Source organism: Aedes albopictus, chromosome 1, assembly GCF_035046485.1.
Source record: "Aedes albopictus strain Foshan chromosome 1, AalbF5, whole genome shotgun sequence".
Taxonomy (NCBI): domain Eukaryota; kingdom Metazoa; phylum Arthropoda; class Insecta; order Diptera; family Culicidae; genus Aedes; species Aedes albopictus.
In genome coordinates, this window is record NC_085136.1 from 237,843,863 (window position 1) to 237,868,391 (window position 24,529).

At 39.3% G+C, this 24,529-nt stretch overlaps 1 protein-coding gene across 1 annotated transcript; it reads left to right on the forward strand.

Moving 5' to 3' along the window:
- Positions 1–14,201: 14,201 nt before the first annotated feature.
- LOC109415419 (uncharacterized) lies at positions 14,202–19,782 on the forward strand (the record flags this gene model as incomplete). Its single annotated transcript, XM_062848766.1, is given in 2 exon segments — positions 14,202–14,911; positions 19,387–19,782. Coding segments are annotated over 2 exon segments (723 nt in total), but the record flags the coding sequence as incomplete, so codon positions are not given.
- Between the last annotated feature and the right edge of the window lie 4,747 nt (positions 19,783–24,529).

Genomic DNA, 24,529 nt, shown 5'->3' on the forward strand with positions numbered 1-24,529 from the left:
GTTATCAGTACATATGTCGGATAGCATCCCGACTAAAATGGTTCTTGAGAGTCATCCGACCGGTACAAGAAGACGTGGTGCGCAGCGAGCTAGGTGGGTCGATCAAGTGAAGGACGAACTGCGGACCCCTCGCAGAGTGCGGAGACAAACAGCCATGGACCGAGTGGAATGGAGACGGCTACTATGCACAGTGTTCGAAATCGATGATTTTGCCATCAAAATTAAATAACCTTTTATAGGTTGGTTCTAGAGGTTTGGTGTGTTCTACGAAGTTTTTCTGAATGTTAAAAGGCGTCTTTTGATAAAATATAAATAATGATTAATCCCCCTAGAAGTGAGATAAAAATTTTATTTTTTCAAAAAAATTATTTAGAGTTTTGACGACTTTGGCAAGATTGTAGCTCATAATAAGAGAAAAATATCAGAGAACATGTCAAAGCTCCACCTCTTACGGTTTTCGAGATATGGAGCGTTTTGTGCGAAGTACCCCTAAAAATAGTTTATTCAGTGTAGCTTTAAGTAAAATTCCCTCTTTTTCCGCAAGTAATTTTGACAACTGATCCAGTATGGGGAGAAACGTTACTTTTCCGTAACGCGGAATGAGTGTTCCGTAGCGCGGACAATTTTTCCGCAAGGAAAAGTAACCGCTCCATTTGATTCGCACGGGAGGCGTTATGAGTGTTACACTTTTATCCTTAAGCTTAGTTTCTTGTTGCCAAGTAGAGCGCTCAAGTAAAATTTCACCTTTTTCCGCAAGTAATTTTGACAACTGATCCAGTATGGGGAGAAACGTCACTTTTCCTTACGGAATAATAGCGCGGACTATTTTTCCGCAAGGAAAAGTGACAGCTCCATTTGATTCGCACGGGAGGCGTTACGAGTGTTACACTTTTTTTCTTACTTGCCATCTGCGAACTGCACAAGTAATTTTGAAGCGGAATCATTACTTGACCATTACTTGTCCTATCTTTTTGCACAGTACGTACGAAGTGGAAACTAGCCATTAACAGATAAAATTCTACAGTTTTATGACCTTCCACAAACTTGTTCAGGACGTCAAAATACACATTTCTTCCGAAGGTATTATGTCAATATATCTTAAAATAAACTTAAAATACTTTCACCTTAAGTAACTATTTCCGGCGCAAAATGGCGCAGATGGCTCAGTCGGTAGTTGATAGATTAGACTTTTTACTATCACTTGGAGGTGGATACCCTCGTGGGCAATAGTGGGAAAGGTGGTTTAAATAAAACGCTTAAACTTATTGTTTTGCCTGTAATACAATAAAAATAAATTAAAACGTAATAACTAAGAAGCCCGCAGTATTTTTATTGCACTGTGTTGCTTCCGGCAAAATCTTTACAACGTGTTTACAGAAAACAGTGAGTTTTTATCACAAAAAAATGAAAAACTAGAAGAAAATATTGTTATAACCCGAGAGTTTTAATTCCAAATAAAAGTATTGAATTTCTTCAAACTTATGACAACACATGCTTAAACGATTAACTACCTACCCAATGGTTAAAACATTGAATGGCTTCAATGGTTAGAATAGTAAATACGTTTTGATAAATACCTTCGCAGTTCTAATTGGCTTCTTTAGCGATGTTGAGATACTTCAATATTCTGAATCTGCATGACAAACTGAGCCGAAATCCAAATTTTTATTAACCTTCATGTACCCAACGTCTACTTCGGATGATTTTCGAATCTTGAATCAGCTATGAAAAAGGTATTTCCCAACCGATTTTTTTGAAGTCAATTGCATTCGCTCCAGATTTGTCCAAATTGTCAAGGACTACCATGCGGAACCGGTTCACCCATCCGTTCCGGAGTTATTCCAGATTCCGTAGGGGTCATGACCGGCTGGAAAATGACTCATTAATGTATTTTACTCTGAATCTTTAGTTATTTTGGAAATTTGCACATATTATACGCCAAGAATACATAAACTATATAACTGCAAGGCACCATTGACTTGAAATGACACAACCAGGCAGTCTCATGAACCGGACATGTCCTGGGTCCCCCATGGATGTGGCCAAAGTGGCCATTCTAGCAACATTGTCAGAATTATTCATGCGGCATCTCGAACTTCATGATTTGTTGAAACATGAAGGAAAATAGTCCTTCCATTTTCCTAAGACCCCTCGGGAACGGCCTGGCCATACCTGGAATGTTCAGGGTGTCCCCAGGGATGTGACAAAAGTGTTAATTTCCACAATGTTATCAAAATCAACCATGCGACACCTCTAACTTCATGATTTGTTGAAACCTAAAGGAAAATAGCCCTTCTAGGCCCTTATGGCCACTTGGGACCGGTCTGGCTGGAATATTCCGGATGCCCTCAGGGAAGTGGCCATTTCTCAAACGTAGTCAAAAACAGCCGTGTGACACCTCAAACTTAATGATTTGTCGAAACATGAAGGATAATAGTCCTTTTAGGCTCCCATAACCCCTTAGAGTGGTTCTGGCCACACCCGAAATGTTCCGGATGTCCCCAGGAGAGTGGCCGAATTGACGATTTCCGCAACGTTGGCCAAATCAATCGTGCCGAACTTCAAACTTCATGATTTGTCAAAACGTGAAGGAAAATAGTCCTTCAAAACTCTTATGACCTTTCGGGAACGACCTGGCCATACCCGGAATGTTCCGGGTGCCCAGGGATGTGACAAAAGTGACCATTTCCACAACGTTGTCAAAATCAACAGTGAGACACCTCTAACTGCATGATTTGTTGAAACATAAATGAAAATAGTCCTTCTAGGCCCTTATGGCCACTTGGGACCGGTCTGACCATACCCGGAATGTTCCGGATGCCCTCAGAGAAGTGGTCATTTCTCAAACATAGTCAAAATCAGTCGTGTGCCACCTCAAACTTCATGATTTGTCGAAACATGAAGGATAACATTCCCGTTAGGTTCCCATGACCCCTTACCCAAGTAACACATCTTGTTCTATAATAGTTTAAAATACACTTTTCGTACAAGCTCTGTTGTATTATTCTTGCATTATTAACACAATATTGAACACTTATATATTGAAAACAGCGCAAAAAATGGCGGCTTATAAAACATCTTTTTGGTTGTATAAGATGTTTTCCAATACACTTTTAGTACTAATAATTGCATGCCATCCAACTTTCATGTATCGATTTGCTCAAATTAAGGTATGTGTCAATAAAACAACTCGGAAAATACTTTTAAAATACAATTATATATATATTTGTTTCAATTAAGCTACTTCAAAGCTATATAACTGATGCACAACTGTTATATAACATAGCAAATGCATAGGTTCTACTTGTGCTATATGTAGGTAACACAACCTATGGATACCTTTTATTTGACAAACGAATATGAATAGAACAAAACAGCAAAATAATGGTAGAAGTATACTCTTGCAATTTGGAAAAAAAAAATCTAAGTGATAAATGGCAATGATCATACATGACGTTTTGTAAAAAATTCTTCACGGCAATAATTCGCGACATTGTTAACAGTCAATAGCAGTAGAGATGTTCCTCTTGCGGTTTCGGATTTATGGTGAAACAGTTGTTTTTACTCATCCATAATTCAGCCGCCATTGAAACGAAATGAAATTTAAATTTTGAACCAATTATATGGTGCGGTTTGATGACATCTTTTTCTTAATCTACATGAAAAACAATATGGCAGCTCTTCCATGCAAGCTTCCATGTAGCTTACAGTGCCCTTCAAAAATGTTGAGATCAACTTGAATTTCTATCAAAGTTATAGCTCATAGGCATGGTACACAAATTACGTAACGCCAAAATCGATCATTTCAGACTTTCTCCCTCCCCCTTGTAACGCTTTTTGTATGAACACCTAGAATTTTTTGTATAGATTGTAACGCCACGAAAGACTCCTCCCTGAAACGTTACGTAATTTATGTACGGTGCCCTACTTGCTACGACTGAAGTAAGATTGAAAAGTTTCTAGTTGAAAAAAAAACAGTTTTCATAATGTCATTTAAAAAACAAGGGAAATAATCCAATTTGTTTCAAATTTTAATTTGTGTATCTATATTTTTGTTCGGTATTGTAATCTGGGTAAAATACACAAAACATAGTTCAACAATTCCAGTGTTCGGATTTAAATAAGTTGAAATTACAATGGTAATACATCTAAAACACTTCTGTTGAACAGAACTATAAATAAGTTATATTTTTGTTTTGTGTACATCTCTACAACGTAAACATAACTTATTTATAGCTATATTCTTAACGGCCCAACAGCTGTCAAAATATCAAAACATTGCCAATAATAATCTCACAAGCGTCTTCTGTTGGTCGCGGTGGCCCATTGGAGGTTTACAGGATTTAGGAGGATTTTAGGTGGTCGATACGAAGCAGTATATCGGATTCCTGAGACAGGATCCCGGAGGGTTGAATGCCAACCGGAGGTGGAGTGTGTTTAACCATCAAGAGCAGCTGATATTAGTGCCGGCAGTGCTTGCAATGTACGATTGATTTACATCGATTGATTCCTGAAACCCAGGATTAACCAAATTTTTCTGCAGCACAGTTTAAAATTTGTCTTCCGAACGTTGATATGCTAGAGCGGCCAGTTAGATTCAGGCTGCTGTTTTACGTTTGCGTTAGCTGGCCGGATTTTAATATAGTTTCTCTGCTTGGGAAGCCAGAGTTCATCTCACAGGGCCAGGTTCAATGTTAAACGGAACATTGACGGTGGTCTGACCAAGACGCGATCACGGGTTGCAAGAGAACAAAATACGGCATATGGTTGATTATATGTACATTCGGAAAAAGCTCTACTGGTTCTTGAAAGAAGCAGTCGTGAACCGCTCACCGTCTATCCACCTGTGAAACAGATAACCCTTTGGCACCAGCATCCTATAAATTTCCTAGTCCACCACAAAGATTGTTTGCTTCTTCTTGTTCCACTTCGTAGAGTTGCAACATGATACAATTATTTCGTGTGCGAGATTCTTATGTTGTTTAATTGTAATATAAAAGTTTTTCATGCATGGTACCAAAAATGATATTTTTCGATACTGTTTGTTATCTTCTAACATATTTACAGCTAGATAATAACACAAAATGTATTCTAAGACGTTTATATTACACATAAAAAACATCTTTCAAAATTGAGATTTCCAAAGATGTTTTCTGTGTTACTTGGGTAGAGTGGTTTTGGCCAGACCCGGAATATTCCGGATGCCCCATGGAAAGTGGTCAAAATGGGCATTTCCACAACGTTGATCAAAACAACCGTGTGACACCTCAAACTTGATGATATGTCGAAATATGAAGGAAAATAGCTATTCTAGGTTCCCAAGGTCCCTTGGAAACAACCTCGCCACACCGGATATGTCCCAGATGTCCCCCGGAAGATTGTGGGAACTAATACCAATGTGATACCTCGAACTTCACGATTTGTCAAAACATAAAAGAACATAGTGAGTCTTGATTCTTTGATTGTTAGAAATGTCCTGTATGCTCCGTGAGGAAATGGTCGAGGATAACATTACCTTAGGTATTAGGACCTGTCCATAAACTCCATAGACTTGGAGGGGGGACGTGGGGGGTCTGGCCAAAGTCAGCGGTCCATACAAATTTAGAAAATTTTGTATGGACGAAAGTGTACGATGGGAAGGAGGGATCTGAGATTGCCAAAATTGAGTCTACGTAGTTTATGGACGCGCCTTACCGCAACGTGTCGAAATCAATCTTGCGACATCTCAAAGTGCATGATGCTATGAGAATAATCATGATGGAAACCTTAGACTATTTGACGCTTAGACTATCGACGCCAAAGCCGAATGTGGTTCTGGTTTGTAATAAGTTGAAAGGTCGAAAGCATATTTTCTGTTCACAGCAGCCAACTCTAATTACTACCGCAACGATAAAACTAGAAAACGTAAAATTCTGGACTGGCTTGCAAAGGAGTTGGCCCTTGAACACGCAAAACAACGACAAAAACCATTCGGTTTGTCAAGCAATGTAATCGATAAAATTTCCGCTTATCTGAAAGTTATGAGGAAATGTATGGTAACTATCTTCCGTTGACAAAGACTTTTTTATGTGTTCGAGTAACGATAATTTGTCCAATTGTTATATAGCGCATTTAGTTCACCACTGGACTATCGCACTAGTTTTCACAAGTGTGAAATCGCAAAAAAAAGCACATGATTGCAACAAATCAACTCGGTGTCTTCAGAGCACTTATTCTACATAGATCGTAGAAATAGTACGCCGAAGGCATCAAATTGATTTGATGCAAGCGCGCATTTTTATGCATGTATTCGCACTTATGAAGACTGAGTGCGCAGTCCAGTGGTGAACTGAATGCGGTATAAGTGTTCAAACATTGCATGCAAAACCCATTCTTATACTGCTAATTTGATGTTGTGCCAACTTTATAAGGGTTTGCAAGAGAGGGTTTTGTATCCTGATTTCAAATTCGTATCCGATCAAAAAAAAAGGTTTTTTACTGATGCCGATCCAAGGATGTGAAATTTGTAAATAAATCTCGGAAAGAGCCCCTGAATGATTCCAGGAAAGATTTCCAGCAGGGTTTAAGGAAGGACCACTTGGAAGGTTTTCACATGAAAAAACTTAAATTTCCTTCCTGGATGCCTTCAGGAGTCCTTTCCAATATTCTCTTAGGAGTTCCTTCCGGGAATAAAAAAAAAAACCCTTTTGAGAAACCTCCCGGAGTTCCTTTCGGACATCCTTCAGAAGTTGCTTCCAGGAATCCTATTAGAGTTGCTTTCAGGTACCTTCCAGGAGTTCTTTCCAGAAATCCTTTTGTAGTTCCTTCCTCCCGTAAATCCTTCCGGGATCCTTTTTAAAATCCACCAGAAGTTCCCTAAGGAAATCCTCCAGGAGTTCTTTCTTAAAATCCTTCAACAGTTTCTTCAGGAAGTCTAGCAGGAATCCTACAAGAGGCGATGTCTGGTAATCGTCCAGGATGGAAATATTTCAATTCGGCCCTCTGCACTACTGTGGGTGCCCAGGACTGAAAGTAAAGTAAGTAACCTCCAGAAATTGTTCCTACAATTGTTGTGAGAATTCCTCAAGGAATTCTTCCAAGAATTCCTCGAAAAAATCCTACAAAATTTACTTCATAATCTCCCTCAGGAATCACTCTAAGAATTTCTCCAGGAGTTCCTTCGAAAGTTCTCCTTCCTACAAGAATTTTTCAAGGAATTTCTTCGAGAATTCCTTAAATATTTTTTTCAAAATTTCCTCCAGCAATTTTTCCAATATTTTTTCCATAAGTTTGTCCAAGATTGATTGATTGATTTGTCTATATTAAAGAGACTTTCAGCCCTTAGCTGCTTTGGCCAAGAATTTTTCCAGGAAATTCTACAAGATTTCCTGTAAGGCTGATACAAAATTTAATTTTGACTTTCCGTCGCCCCCCCCACACCAACAAAAAAATCTGGCTTAATATTCCATTTTGGGGGGCTGATTAAAAAATATTTAACGAGTATCGGGTCTTGCTAAAAATTCTTTAACGAATCCGATGAGTTTTAAATATTTTTCAGATTAAATGCTTTATTATTGTTATCCCTCCCCCTCGACCAGCCAAAGAGTGGTGGGACAAAAAGTGAAATAAATATTTGCATACTTAAAGTATTTTCCAATGATTTATCAAATGATTTCTCCAGGAATTTGTCCAAGCATTTTTCTAAAATTACTTTCTGCAAGAATTCTTCTAGAACTTATACAATTGTTTTTCCTGGATTTATTGAAGGCATTTATGAAGCAACGTCTTCCAACAAAAAAAGTTGGAATGTCGGATCTTTCCAGAAGCCTGCAATAGTTCTTTCCGTGAATCCTCCAAGTGTTCTCCCAGAAATCTAACTTGAAAATGGCTTTTTCAGTCTCGAAAAAATTCAAGAGAACACATTGTACGAATAATCTGTAATAATTGAGTCCCTGATGAAGGTACTATATGCGACCGAAACGTTGGACGAAAAATAAATAGCAGTATTCGAATTTTGTCGAGACTGAAAAAGCCATTTTTAAGCTACATTCCATCACAGTCGCTTCCATAAATCCACCTGGAGTTCCTTCCGAGAATCTTCCAGGAACTCCTTCTGGGAACCCTCCAGGAGTTCCATCAGAGAGTCCTTCAGGAGTTCCCTCCAGGAATACACCAAGGATTCCTTTTGTAAGACTCCCAGGAGGTTCTTCCGGGGATTCTCTAGGAGTTCCTTCCGAGATTTTTCCAGGAGTACCTTTCGAGATTCCACCGGGAGTTTCTTCCAAGAATCCCCAGTAGTTCCTTCAAAAAATCTTACAGTAGTTCTTCCCGAGAACCCTCCAGGATTTCCCAGAGTATTTTTGGATCCTGGAACAATCTCTGGATGTGGAAAAGATTGTGGGCGGAATTTTTGGAACAATATCGAATTAGTTACGGAAAACTCGAATGGAATTCCTGAAGAATTTCTTGAACGAAGTTCCTGGAGGAATTCTTAAAATAGAATTTCTGGAAGAACCCTCAAATAAAACTCCTGGATGAATTGTGTTTTTTAGTCAATAAAATAAATTCCTGGAGGAATCCCAGATGAAATTCTTAGAGGAACTCCCAGATGAAATCTCAAGTTTTATGTGGTCGACCAAGACATAGGCAACTAACCAACCAAGATTTCTCCATCGATTTCGTAGACGAAGTTCTTGGAATTAAGGAGGGATTTTCGGGTGAAATTTTGCAGGAATTCTTGTATGGATTTCACGGAGGATTTCTCGGATGAAGTTCCTGGAGGATTTTTAATTAGTTTGAGCTAGTTAGAAAATTAGTTATTAATTATCATATGCATTTGTTTGAAATTTTCTCTCCATTTAGTCGGCAGTAGTAAGTAATAAAATATCTAGAAATGTAATTAGAATTTGCAACATGCTGGAGAATTCAATTGACACGAAATTTACCTAAACATCAAGTGGTTTTTGTCTATCAAAAAACGTTCTGCAATTTCTGACAGAATTTTTACTGGTAATTTTGCCATAAAATGTTCAATTAGCCTCTTTAACGATGTCGAGATAATTCGATATTCTGAATCTGCATGTCAAACTGAGCTGAAATCCAAATTTTCATGAATTTTGGAGCCCGGGAACCTATTAAAAAATCAATTTGAAGTTTGTATGGAAGCGATTTGTCGAATCACCCCTCGTCGCAGTTTGTACTGGGCGAAGCTGTCAAACAGTTGCCCAGCTGTGAAAAGGTGATTTCAAAAAATCTCTTTGAAATTGATTTTAGGTATCAAAATAAGGTTCTAAGAATCTGAAAAAAATCATAGTGGCTCAGAAAAAGGTGCTCTTTCGTATAAAATCAAAAAATTAATACATTTTTCAGTTACGAGACGAACCAGCCAAGGGCTGAAAGTCTCGTTAATAAAGACAATAATAATAATAATAATAATAATACATTTTTCATAATTTAAAAACCCAATTGATTATACATATTTTTTGTTCATACGTAACTTATACTAATTAAAGAAATTTTTCGTAGAATGCTGGGAACACGTTTTCAAAGAGTTAAATTTGACTACTGAGGAATTCCACGGAGTCATGTCAGTCGATCCTGAGCGACCATTTCAAAAATATCTGAAACTTTGCACAGTTTTTCAATTTCATATAAATCGCCATTTTTTGATATTAAACCTTCATATTCACTCACGACTAACTTTTCAAAAGGGTGTATGCGAAAATAGTTCTAAAATATTCTAAAAGCTATACAGCAAAAACGGATTGTTCGATTGTTATAAATTTTTCAGCAAAGTTAGATAACTAAATGATGATTCCTTAGAAAATATACACTGTAAAAAATTTCTTTTTCTACTTTGAAAAAATATGATATTTGTCACAAAAACTCAAATATCTCAAAACCCTATCTTTTTACCAACTTCAATTTTTTAGGGGAAATGGCCCATTATATCAGCTATCAACCATAAAATTTTGGTGATGGTAAACTGATAAACAAAAAAGTTATGACATTTCAAACATTTCACAATTTTTACATTTAGTAACAAAAAAAATTTTTTTTCTGTGTAAATTATTTCGAGAATTATATTTTGATGCTGATTTTATTGTAAAGGCTACCGCCTGAATTAAACAAGTTGTTTTCATGATACTTTAGTTTGATTATTCGTAATTACTATAGTATCTATTTGAAACTTAGACGCGATCCAGTGTTGTGATCAAAAATATTGAGATTGTCATACTTTTTATTGTACGTGACTGGTGAAAAAATCCCTTGATAGTGTTGAAAAGCTGTTGATTATAAGAAAAATGGAATTGAATTTATTTTTAAGACAAAAGCTGTATAATAAAAGTTTTTTATACGCGTATACGTCTAGTTTATCCGCAAAAAAAATCCCTCTTACACACTTATTTCTGAATTGCCTGTTCGGTACTTTTTTGACGAGATTATAACAGCAGTACGATCTCGGTAGTTTCGGTAATCGATTTTACTGAGGCTCAGTAAAACAACTGTCAAAATCGTATGGAAAATGTAAACAATGCATTTTTGCTGAACGAGTTCGGTGCTCAGCAGTTTTAATCTCGTCAAAAAATTACCGAACTCGGTAATCAAAATTAAGTGTGTAGAGAACAGACTTTATGATCGGAAGAATGCGAGTAACTTCAACAACAACAAATGCATAAGAGGTACATACCACAGACAAACAGACGAAACGCCTAGAACAATTTTAGTGAAAATTCATCGCCCAGTTCACACTATCACCACCTGGTGGAAATGTTTCACGAAACACTGCGTTGTGCAATATCGTCATCAGAAGGCGCTAGTGTGAAACGTCAAACGCAAAGAAAAACGATGGGCGCTCTTCTTGTTATGAAAGCCACAACCAAGATTCAAGATGATCGTTGAAGGCGTGGTCAATGAAAATTTCGCCAGTTTTACGTTTGTTTGTCTGTATACATACCTGACAATGCTCACGAAAAAAACAAAAAAATACTACCGCTATGAATATTAAAAATTGTATAGTATTTTTTTTTTCTTCAGCCACCAAGTAAGTTAAAATTAATAAGTGATTTTGTTTATTATAATCTAACGAACAAGATGAACAGTCGCTTTCTCAAAGGTCTTCAACTAAACGCTCTCTTGTAGACCGTTTGATGAAAAAAAATGTTCAAAAGAGTTACGAAATCTCACCGAAAGCACCATAGATAAACTGAAAGAGACTGGTTATGCCCAAATGTCCACATTGTGTACAAAATTACGCATTTGCACGTCCTGCCGTCTAAAATTTGACAAACGAGCCATCTGTATATCATCGGTAAAGCAGGGCGCAGGAAGTTCGAAAACGACAACAACTGAGAAATTGCCATCAGCGACATCTGTTTAAACAATTTAATTACGCCCCTTTTCAAAAATGCCCTGTAATATTCTTCAACATCTATACCCATTTCAATATTTTTAACGTTGCAAAACACGCTTTCAACATTCATCTTGAAGAAGAGGGAAAACACTTGTCCTCAAATGTAACAGCAAATTAATGAATAAACGACTAATGCGCGGAGGGCGTGATAAAATCGGAACATTACGGTACATAGTATATTATATGTATATATAATATATAATAAAAACAACTTGTTTTACTCACGCAAGGCCATTAACAATAAAATCAGCATCAAACTTCAATTTCCGGCCGAAATAATTTACACTAAAAAAAATTATTACTAAATGTGAAAATTGTGAAATGTTTGAATTGTCATAATTTTTTTGTTTATTTTCATGGTAGATTGCTAATACAATGGACCGTTTTCTCTAAAAAATTACGTTGGTAAAAAGATAGGGTTTTGAGATATTTGAGTTTTTGTGACAAAAATGATATTTTTTAATGTTAAAAAAGATTTTTTTCACAGTGTATATTTTCTTAGGAATCACCATTTAGTTATCTAACTTTGCTGAACAATAAAATCAGCATCAAATCGCGATTCCCGGCCGAAATAATTTACACAGAAAAATTTTTTTTACTAAATGTAAAAATTGTGAAATTTTTGAAATGTTATAACTTTTTTGTTTATTAGTTTACCATCACCAAATTTTTATGGTAGATTGCTAATACAATGGACCGTTTTCCCTAAAAATTCAACTTGGTAAAAAGATAGGGTTTTGAGATATTTGAGTTTTTGTGACAAAAATGATGTTTTTCAATGATAAAATAGATTTTTTTTCACAGTGTATATTTTCTTAGAAATCACCATTTAGCTATCTAACTTTGCTGAAAAATTCATAACAATCGAACAATCCGTTTTTGCTGTGCATATTTTTGAATATTTTTGAACCATTTTCACATACACCCTTTTGAAAAGTTAGTCGTGGCTCTAAATAAAAATTTGATATCGAAAAATGGCGATTTAGATGGAACTGAAAAACTGTGCAAAGTTTCAGTTCAATAGAAAATCATGAATTAAAAATTTTCCTTAATTTTGATGCTGTTGCTTGGAATCGCTCTGCTATACCTTTAATTCCACTAAAGATTTCATTAGGAAATTCTCCAGACTCATTCACAAGTCCGATAAAAAAATCCACAGAAATTCAACCACCTCGAGTGCTGAAAATATTTTGTTTTCTTCGATTATGAAATTCAGCATGGTTCTTCAGCACCACACGCCATGTTTGAACGAAAAGATTAAAAAACTTAAATGTACATCGGGTTTCTTTTCACAAAATACGAGAATTCATGCTATATAATCATATGCAGAAACTTTTAAAATATTTCATCGGGGAACCCGACTAGAAAATTGTAACAAAAATATAACATAATCCTAACAAATCATGATATTTATAACTCACTGTGATATAATCATGTTCAACATCCTTGGTGTTTTCAAAATACTATAACTCAATTATATCACATTATGTTATAAATGTTGTTTCATAACTCATTGTATTATAATTCAGTTTTGAATCTTCGACATTTGGGAAATAATGTAACAAAATTATATCAAATTATGATAGAAACCAGTAATCCAGAGGCTAAAATTCATATCACATTTTGTTATAATTTTGATATGATTATAACAAAATAGGATATAATCTTGATGAGACCAGTGTACTTTTCGTTACAATTTTAGTTATTTTAACATCATCCTGCAGCTAGTTTATAACATAATAAGTTAGAGAAAAATATTATAACATCATAACAAAATATGATACAAACTTGATATAATTTTCTAGTCGGGAAATTTCGAATTTTTCATCTTTTTAGCTGTTTTTCATACACATTACAATTACAAATTGATTTTAGGTACAAAAATAAAGTTCTAAAAATCTGAAAAAAATCATGGAGGCTGAGAAAAAGGTGCTATTTTACATAAAATCAAAAAACCAATGCATTTTTCAAAACTTAAAACCCAATTAAGAATTGTTCAACATGGAACAACTATGCGAAGAAGCCGTTCTAGAAGGTTCGTCAAGATAGCTGTTGCATTTACGTCTACAAGACAAACTAACGTGCAGGTTTTTATCAAGTCCATGCTGAGGATGTCTGGATCCGATTCGATCAGATTAAGCACGTTAAGTAAATAAAACGATTTTGTCTTCTTTGGACATAAAATATCTTCGTGCCTGCCAGACAGTATACGAATAAAAAAAAAATGCTGAATCTAAAAAAAATAACAGAAAGGGCTTATTGAATACAGCTGAGATACAGGTTCTTTCCCAATGAGAAAGATTCACCTAGAGAAAATAAAGAATTTGTATAAACTTAACATTGGTATATACTTCCGTGTGTGGCATTTCCATAGAACATCCCGGGCAGAGTTCAAGTACTGACGATCAAAATGTGATATTGGTTTGTTTGAGATAAGAGGTAAAAGTATTGAAAATAATAACAAAAAAATGTTCTTGAACCATCGAACCAATAGCAAAATAAGATATTTGAAGATCAATCAAATAGCTCACTGCTATTGGTTAGATCTTACCAAGAGCTAAATGTGCTATGATGATGATGTTCCAGGAGTAAAATTGAGATATTGTTTTCAGTACTTTTACCTCTTATCTCAAACAAACAAATATCACTTTTTGATCTCCATATCAAAATATGCTGTTATTGAGTTTTTCTCCTCTGCTCGGGATGGGACAACTATGCAGCTAGTTCGAGTGTTTCAATATGTAACGGCACACAAAGCAATATCTTTGATCAGTAGACACAACTATTTTTGGCTCAATTCATTCTCAGTATTGCCCACTCTCAATAGATGCTTAATTAAATTCGATTGAAGTTTAGCGTCTTCATGTCTCGCGACTCAACCTCCCAACTCCTCCTCCTCCCACCCAGTGCAAACAGCTGTTCGCAAACAATCACTCCACGTGCTACCGGTTTGAAAACAATCCGCTGGTATGAGCGAAACAACCATATCCCGTCGAACTCTTTTCGTAGTGGAGCATGCGCCCACCGGGCCAACAAGCGATGATCGAAATATCGACCCGTTTCTGTCGCTGAAGCAGAATTTTCACCATACAGCTCGGTCGTCTGGTCGAACGGTCTCGGAGATTAATAGAGTTTCAAGTGTTGTTCCGATTTGAGAAAATATCGTTTCCAGCGCGACAACAAAATAACGCCATGGTCAAGTTCGGTTTCGGTGCGGTTATTCTGTTGGGGTCGGTACTAGGGTCAGCGCTGGCTCACTACAGTGGCCCGTTTTTGTTCTGGGGAGTGAGTGATTTGAAGGGCGTCCAAGTGTCTGCTCTGGAAGGGCTCGACGATAAGTTTTTGCGGGATTTGTACTCGAATGCGGCAGCGGTGGTGGTTTTCCTGCGGAACGGAACGTCTCAGTTGAATGATGATAATTTCCCCAGCTTCCGGAGGATAATCGAGAAGCACGAATACGTGTACAGTGCCCAGGAGGAGCTGAGCTCTAATCCGCTCGATTACAATGTCAATGCCGAGGTAGGTTGACAGAGAAATGGCTTGAAAGATGAAAAAAAAGCGTTCCTATTGATTGAGATCTTCAAAACTGCACAAAGTTGCAATAATTTAACCCAAGTTGCTCATTAAGGTCATTATGACCCAGATAGTGGATGCAAAACTAATATTATTGACTGATTGATATGGAAACCCTTCTTTGAAACTAGAATCTGAAGCTACAAACCTAGAGAATGTTTGAACTTCCTGCAATTGCCCTCGCATCTAGGTATATGGTTTAGTTATTTTAATTGTGTTCACCCGAAACCCTTACGCAGTTTTGCACACCGTCCATCGTTGCTTTAATCAGTCTAGACAGCTTCCCTGGAAAGCCGTTTTCGTCCATGATTCTCCATAGCTCTGCACGGTCGATACGGTCGTATGCCTTTTTGAAGTCGATGAACAGGTGATGCGTTGGGACCTGGTATACGCGGCATTTATGGAGGATTTGCCGTACGGTAAAGATCTGGTCCGTTGTCGACCGGCCGTCGATGAAGCCGGCTTGATAACTTCCCACGAACTCATTCGTTTTAGGTGACAGACGACGGAATATGATCGTGGATAGCACTTTGTAGGCAGCATTCAAAATTGTGATCGCCCTGAAGTTCTCACATTCTAAATGGTCGCCTATCTTGTGAATGGGGCAGATTACCCCTTCCTTCCACTCCTCCGGTAGCTGTTCGGTTTCCCAGATCCTGACTATCTGACGATGCAGACAGGTGGCCGACTTTTCTGGGCCCATCTTGATAAGTTCAGCTGCGATACCATACTTACCCGCTGCTTTGTTGGTTTTGAGCTGGTGAATGGCATCCTTAACTTCCCTCAGCGTGGGAGTTGGTTCATTTCAGTCCTCCGCTGCACTGGTGTCATCGTTTCCTCCATTGCCGTGGTCTCCCGTGCCTACGTTCGCCACGCCATTCAGGTGCTGATCGAAGTGCTGCTTCCACCTTTCGATCATCTCACGTCCGTCCGTTAAAAGGCCTCCGTCCTTATTCCTGCATATTTTGGCTCGTGGCACGAAGCCGTTGCGGAACGCACCCCGCTTCGGGTAGAACTTCCATGTTTCTTGGAAGTTCCATTTCTTCGCACTCCGCTTCTTCCAGGCGGCACTTTTTCTGCCGAAAGAAACGGGTCTTCGGTTTCCGCTTCTGTTTGTAACGTTCCATGTTCTGTCGGGTCCCTTGCTGTAGCATTACCGCCCGCGCTGCGTTCTTTTCCTCCAAATCTGCTCTGCACTCTTCGTCGAACCATTCGTTTCGTCGATTCCATTCCACGTATCCGATGGTGCTCCCGGCTGCGTCGTTGATGGCTGCTTTCACTGTACTCCAGCAGTCCAGAAGTCCTCATCGAGCTCGCTCTCGTCTGGCAACGCGGCTTCGAGATTCTGCGCGTATGCTTAGGCGACATCCGGTTGCTTCAGTCGCTCTAGGTTGTACCGTGGCGGTCGCCGGTACCGTACATTGTTGATGACGGAGAGTTTTGGGCGCAGTTTGACCATCACCAGATAGTGGTCGGAGTCGATGTTGGCGCCACGATAGGTCCTGACGTCGATAATGTCGGCGAAGTGCCGTCTGTCAATCAGAACGTGGTCGATTTGAGATTCTGTCTGCAGTGGTGATCTGCAGGCACAGAGAACAGACATTTAAGCTCGAACAAAAATACGTCGAAATCGTGTGTAAATGATTTAAGTGTACCTCAACGCCACCAACGGAGACTGCCCCACATATAAAGTCTATTTGACCCCACGATGGCAGTGTTCATCGTTAAAATACACTAACCCACAAAGCGACACGAGCGCCAAACGGCCAAAAACGGCGAGCACTGGAAACAAATATGACAACACAACAATGTAAATGGTGGGACGCTAGCGCCGCGCAACGGGAGCATAACCACATACTTTGAAATGACCGTTACAAAGTTTTACACAAGGCAGAAAGCGAAGATAGACGTCTGTTCTCTGTGCTGCAGGTGTGTTGGAAAAAGGTGCTACGTATGGCCATATTTTTGGAGGTGGCGAAATCAATGAGTCGTAAGCCGTTTTCGTTCGTCTGCTGGTGGGCGCTGAACTTACCAATCGTCGGTCTGAATTCTTCCTCCTGGCCTACCTGAGCGTTCAAATCACCTATGATGATCTTGACGTCGTGGCTTGGGCAGCGATCGTACTCGCGTTCGAGCTGCGCGTAAAATGCGTCCTTGTATCATCAGTACTTCCGGAGTGTGGGCTGTGCACGTTTATTATGCTGAAGTTGAAGAATCGGCCTTTGATCCTCAACCTGCACATTCTTTCGTCGATCGGCCACCAACCGATCACGCGCCTCTGCATATCACCCATCACTATGAAAGCTAGCTGTTCCCAGCTCGCATGTGTTGCCGCAGCTCTGGTAGATGGTATGCTTACCCACAGAGAACAGACGAACATGCTCGAACAAAATTGCTTGAAAATCTTGTGTATAGAAAAAACAAGCTCATTAGCGACATCGACGGTGACTTTCCCACTTGAAAACTTGTTTCGACACCATGATGGCGCTTTCTGAAGAAATATTACACTAGCGCACCTTTAAATTTTCCTACTCAGATTCTGAGCTGTATTTGCTTAAATAACAAGATGTTTATGATTATTTCACTAATCAAGCAACAAAATTTGAGCAACCCATTTATAATTAGTTTAACTATTTTCAATAAGAAACAAATTGAACAAGAATTCAATTAATGTTTTCCAAGTAAAACCAACACATTCTCTTAGTGGAACTATACTAGGGTGCACACTTGGTGACACTAGCGCCAAAAGGTAAAACAACGGCAAATTTGTACCCCGATTCGAAATTTGAATGCGCCGCGTAATGGTCACATTCCCAGTTATTTCAAAACAACCGTTGCAATGCTTTACACAACTGCACTACATGAGCTTGGACGTCTGTTCTCTGTGGCTTACCTCTAAACGTTCGCACCATGGATCCTTCCAACACATCTCCTGCAGCGCTACGATGCCGAACCCGCGGTCCTTCAGTAGATTGGCGAGTATGCGGGTGCTCCCAATGAAGTTGAGAGATCGGTAGTTCCACGTACCGAGTTTCCAATCGCAAGTCCTTTTTGTTCGCTGGAATCGTTGCCGTTGGTCTCGATTCGTATTATTATGATGCTGATTTTCCGCTACAATGGTTTTTTTTACGGCTGGCTCGTAGGGCTGACACCAACCCCCTACTTTCCGGAGGCCCATAGTGCACAGTTGAGCTTAGAGTCCTTCCCTAGCACTCGGACGTAGATCAGCCGCCCCTAACATGGGGATCAGACGCTGTTGTGAGCCGCTCCTCCTGGAGAACAGACGCTCAGGTTTACCGAAGCAACCCTCCTTCCCTGTCAGCCTACGACCAAAGTTCCCACCGGGGTTGGTTACCCGATCTTCCCTAAGTTTGCTCATAGTTTCCGGCCGGTACTGCGAGGAGGTAGGGATAGGAGTTGCTGGGCACGACACGAGCGCCAAACGGCCAAAAACGGGGAGCACTGGAAACAAATATGACAACACAACAATGTAAGTGATGTGACGCTAGCGCCGCGCAACGGGAGCATAACCACATACTCCGATATGACCGTTAGAAAGGTTTACACAAGGCAGAAAGCGAAGATAGACGTCTGTTTTCTGTGCTTAAACTGATAAGATTTTCGTGCTTTGGTAAGCGCTATCGCTGGATTGCACTTCACTTATTTTTGAGTTGTCCCACTTTAGCTCAAAAATGAGTGAATTTTCTGACCGTGCAGGGGCAGTGAAATAAGCAAATGACCCAAAGATATTTCCGCGATATTTTACAGCTCTTGCCGGAATAAGTTACATCTAGATTTTGTTATGAAAAGGGTTTCAGCATGAATCACCATAAAAAATTTCCATGAAAATTTCATTCTTTTCCTAGCTCGATTCACCATAATTTTACCATGAGCGAGCATTCAACAGGTATTCCTTCTGCTCATTTATCTGGTATTCTAAAATGGAATCCAAAAGAAATTCATGCAAGAGTTTTAAATGAAGTTAAGTGTATCAAAATATTACGTGAATTTCAAAAAAAAAAAATAACAGAGACGAACAAGCCAAGGGCTGAAAGTCTCTGTAATAAAGACAAATCAATCAATCAAAAAAAAAAAAAAAAAATAAAAAGCGTTTGTTCATTTTGAACAGGGATGAAATTTTATTTGCTACTTGATTTGTTATGCTCATTTTTACATCTCCTTTAATTTTAATTTAAGCAAATCTGACTCAAAGGCCTTGCACAGTTTAATAAAAATAGTCAGCTATTTATATTTTCTGTGTTATGGCATTATGGCCAGAATACAACTGAAATATAGATGGCGCCTTGGCTTTGTTATAAAAATTGATGCCGCCACTAATGTCTTTACTACAATTATAGCATCCTTCATACCCCCATAACTACACTGTGAATTCAAACAATCTTCTCCTTTCCTGCACGCAGATAATCAACCTGGTAGGGTCTCCGACTCAGCAAGACGTCGAACTGGCAGCCCTCTATCGCGACTCAACCGCCAACTACGGCGAGCGCAAGGTGCTCGGCATTTTGGCCAGCCGCTGGGATGAACCTCATCACAGACTGTACAAACGGGAAGCCAAGCCGGACGAAAGCGCCACTAGTACCACTCCGGCGGGACCCACAGAGGAACCGGAGATGGACGATGCCATCTATAATGTGGCCGGTAAGGCCATCATCTACATCACTTCTGCTCCGATCCTGAGCGTCAACAGCACCGACGAGGAAAACATTGTGCTGAACAAGCACACCGTGGCGACGTACGATTCTCGCGAGAGCGAGAGCAAGCTGATTGTCACGTTCAAGGCGGAGGATACCACCAAGGTGAGTTAATGGGAATTAACAGATGAAGTGGATAAAACACGGGTGCGAGTCATATAACCCAGTAAAAATTTGGGCTAATCAAATTAGTTGCAATCACCGTGATGTCATGAAACAACATTACGTATGATCTCAAAACCATAACGATTGCCAATAAACTACAACCGTTGACTGTATTATGGTTATGAACAGCAAATCAGAGGAAGAAAAGCAGCATGACTGGAAATTTTATTTTTGACCGGAGGCAATAAGGATTTTTTTTCATTCGATGCAGCGCTGAGGGAACTGTATGGAAGGCTTTTGTGCCAGATTGGAAAGTTGCGGCTGAAGATAAATTTTGGACCACTCCTTGTTTAATCCGGGGCATGTTTTCGGCACAGAAGAAGATGAATGGAGTGCTGTAGTTGACTCATTTGCCAAAGTGTTATAACATTGCATTATTCCTCTCTTTGATTGGTACAACATCAGACTAATGATGAAAACTTTTATTTATCCGTATTATGCAAATTACTCGAGCCAAACATTCATCCCTTTCATCATCGATTACACAGGATTCATTAGCTTTGAAGTGATTTTTATGCTACTGTTTATATTTAAAGATACACTCTCGGATCATATCAGAAATTGATAACTAATTAATGAGGCGCCCGATTTGAATGTGGTCTTCGGTAAAATTGTAGCTAATACAGTAGCCTAAGAGTACCATGGATCAACTAACACTCTAGGGCACTTGGAGAAATACTACGGTTAATTGTATGAAAAACGTCGTTTTTCCATAGTAATTCCCGTACACACTAGGCCGTCCCTATTTTTGCAAAAGTTGGGAATGTTAAGGATTCGAAAAAAATATATATTCTACTAGAATCGGTGATTTAAGAACCCTAAAGGACTATAAATGTGCTCAGAATTCCGATATCTCTTTTCGTTTTTGATTTATCGGACAAAATATGGCAAGTTTCCTCCGGGATCTCAAAAAATGATCATAATCCCAAGAAACATAACTACAGTCGTACCTCCATTAGCGTGGGCCATCGGAACCGTTTTCTCAGATCAAAGCTTTTTTGGTTCCGTTTCAGGTCCTGGATATCAGTGCAAAATTTGAGCACGATCGGTTGCGTCTACACTTTGCGCATGGCAATTGAAATTTGTATGGGATTTTGTATGGGAAAACATACTTTTTTGTGTATTTGTCATAAGTTGAAAAAGTTTGTCTGAAACTTTTCAACCGATACTGTAAAATAATAGCCTAGGATGTTCTGAAAAACTTTGATGAAGACCGCAAAGCGATCCGATGCTTGTGAAAATATTTGTACCCAACGAACCACATGCATGTGTTTATGTTTTAACATGTAAAGGAATAACAATAGCAACAAAATCATGCTGTTTCGGCAAGCAATGTCAACGCTATAACTTTTTTCATAAGCATCAGATCAGTTCGTGGTCTTCGACAAAGTTTTTCAGGACACCCTAGGCTATGTTTTTACTTTATCGGTTACATGGTTTTAGAAAAAAAACGAGCTTGTCATGAGAGAAATGCAAAAAAGTGTGTTTTCTCATGTAAAATGCAAGCTTCAAACGCGATGCGCAAAACGTAGACATAACCGATTGTGCCCAAATTTTGCACACTTATTTGGATACTGAAAAGGGATCAACAAAGTTTTGATCTGGTGGGATACCATTGAATTTTTCATTTTTCCATATAAACGATGTCCCACTCTAACCTCCATGAGTCGATGTTTCTTGACTTGATATCGACTCATGGAGGTAAATTTGTCCATACTGGAAAATATTTTCTGGGTTACTATGATGGTCCCCTCAAACAGCTCTCCAAAGCATTTACAGGGTGTTCAATAAGTTCGGATACACCATATAACTTCAATTAATTTTATATCTGTAATTCAGATTTTCAAAGCAAATGTATTTATTTAAAGGTCATATAACACTGATCAAATATAGCATATGGTTTTGAATGAAATTTTTTTCTACTGTTTTTTATAAGCCTTAAATGTATCTAAAGTTTGTTAGCTCCGGCACGCTGGAATAATTTTCGATAAGTTGCTCAAGCTACAGAAGTCTAAAACGTTGACTTTTGAGTTTACATCTCACTATACTATATTAAAATAACTAAATTAATAGACAAAACCTTTACACTGCTATTTCAGTGATGATATGGTGATAAATTTGCAAGTTTAATCAAAATGTGCTTAAATCTATGAAAAAGGCATAAAAACATTATATAAAGCCAATTTTGGTTCAAATTTGCCACAATAGGGATATAATCAAGTTTTGGAAAAGATAACTATGGATTAAACTGAGATATAACGCAGCCTTGCTTTTTGACAAAACAAAAATCATTAAACCAGGTACAGCGGCAATTTTAGCAATTTTAAAGATCAAAATAAAATGAGTCCGTTTTTCACCCAATCTGAATCTTATAGATTATTTCGTATGGCCATAGTTGCTACCACTAATGCTGAGGACAACAACCTAATTTGATTCAACTTAACACAATTACTCAAAAAAAGCTAGACGAAATACCAATGACAGACGTGCGTGCCGGCCAAAAGGAACTTGAGACACATTTGCAATTATTACAAAAGGATAAAGGACAGTTTATTTTAAAACATATACTGTATTTGATCAGTATTATGTGAGCTTTCAATTAATACATTCGCTTTGCAAAACTGAATTATAGATGGGGAATAAATTCAATTTTACTGTGTATCCGAACTTATTGAACACCGTGTATGTTCCACTTCTCGATATTTCCATGAGTCGATGGTCCCTTCAATATCGACTCATGGAGGTTTGACTGTAGTTGAATAACAGCACCCGTGAGGGACTACTTAGCTTTGAGATACGGACTTCAAATTTTGGCATGATGTTTTTTTTAGCTAAAACAATCGATTTGCAAAAATAGGGACGGCCTAATACACACTTTGAAGGGCTTGTGTACTCAACCAAATCTACTCAATTTTTGAAAGAAGGCTTAGCATTTGGTTACGAATCGAATGAGCGATGTGGAGCAAAAACGATTTTTTGAACCATGCTAATGGCTGCTGTGGCAGCAGCAGAACCCGTTAAGTTCAAGGTACCGAAGTCTTCCTAGACGGAGGCCGGGTGTAGCCCGACACCGGAAACAATTGTCTGACCCGTTCCGGATCGAAAGGAGCAGAGGTTGCGACCATTGATAGGTCTTAAGCCACCACAGATTAAGGGCGCGTCAAGCGATGGATGCTCGCTCCCTGGGCCCTAGTGAAAAGTGAAAAAAGAGGAAGAAGACATCGGAGGAAAAGGAGTGTAGGAACACCAGATCAAATAAAGGTAGGAAGGCTTGGTCCAAGCGCGAAAAAGGTGACACGCTCGTCATCAACACGTCCAAGTACGCGGAACAAATTAAGAGTCCGAATATGTACTCAGAAATCTTGAAGGCGTTGAGGGGTGATGCCAAGTTTAGTGAACCTGGTAGCCGTTGTACGCAGCATTAGACTGCCGTTCTACGCATAGCTGTCCCATGTTATATGGGAATCGGGTTCTATGGGACGGCAGTAGACGATTCGTGCAGGCACATTGATCCTTGTGTTCAAGCGCGACAAAGAGCGCAAGGGCAATTCTAAAAGTGAAACCCTAGACGAGATCACTGACGCGACGCGAAAGAATTCGTCATGGCACTACGGCAACAGTGCGAGGTGAGGTGGTCACCGCAGTCGTTCGGCTACGGAAATGCTCGGCTGAGACACAGGTCGCCTTGATACAGCTACCTGTGGCCAGAGATGGCATTTCACCGTAGCGATTCACTGCGGCGTCAGTTTATCGACCACACTGGGGATAGGAACATTTTTCACCACACCAAGAAGCCAGTTTCTCTTGCTTTGGGTGGTGGGTAGACCAAGCGCTAGTGCGTGCTCTTGCTCGTTCGCCTTGGATCGAGTGTGGCTCACTCTTTCGCGCGCATCGCTCTCCGGCGCTCTCCCGTGTTTTCACCCAGCAGTCACCGAATTATCACCATGGTGTCGCCGGGGCGAGAACTCTCGGGTGTTTCACCGCAGCGCGCACTCTGGCGCAAAAACCTCACTGGAGCGCGCGCCCGGGTGCACGGAAAGATCGATGTACACAGAGCAAGGAGTAACTTTCACGCAGCGATCGAAAAGACAAAAGATTTCATGCAAACTTGTGTGAAAATTCACGCAAATGTGTGTAAACCCGGATCAGCACATTTTTTGTGCTGATCCAGTCGAACGCAAATATGAGTGAAAAATCCTTTGTCTTTTCGCAAGTTACTCATTCGCTGTGTACTTTCGTTTTAGGGTGTGATTTTTTACACTTTCACTGGAGAGAATTTTAAATCGCTCTCGCCTCACTGTTGTGTGGCCTAGTGCTCAGGGAGATAAGAGATTTATTTCTACCCACCAAGCTTGCGCGCATCCGAATCGCAGTGGTGGATCCACATATAAAAGAAGGGCTCCTGTTCAGATGCACAGCGTGAGTGGTGTATTTTCTATTTCTCTTTCCCACACTGAGGATATGGACATCTCTGCCTGTGGCGGACGCTAACAAGTCCGTTAAGTTAATAGGGATGTTCATACATGAGCTAACGGAGGCTTGCTTCATGTGTCTGAAACCAGGACACGAGTTATGGGACTGCAAATGCCCTGTTAGGAGCAAGCTTTGTAGGTGATGTGGATGTGAAGGTCATAAGGCACAAGGCTGCAAGAACCCTCCTAAGTGCCAAGTTTATTCCGGGAAATCC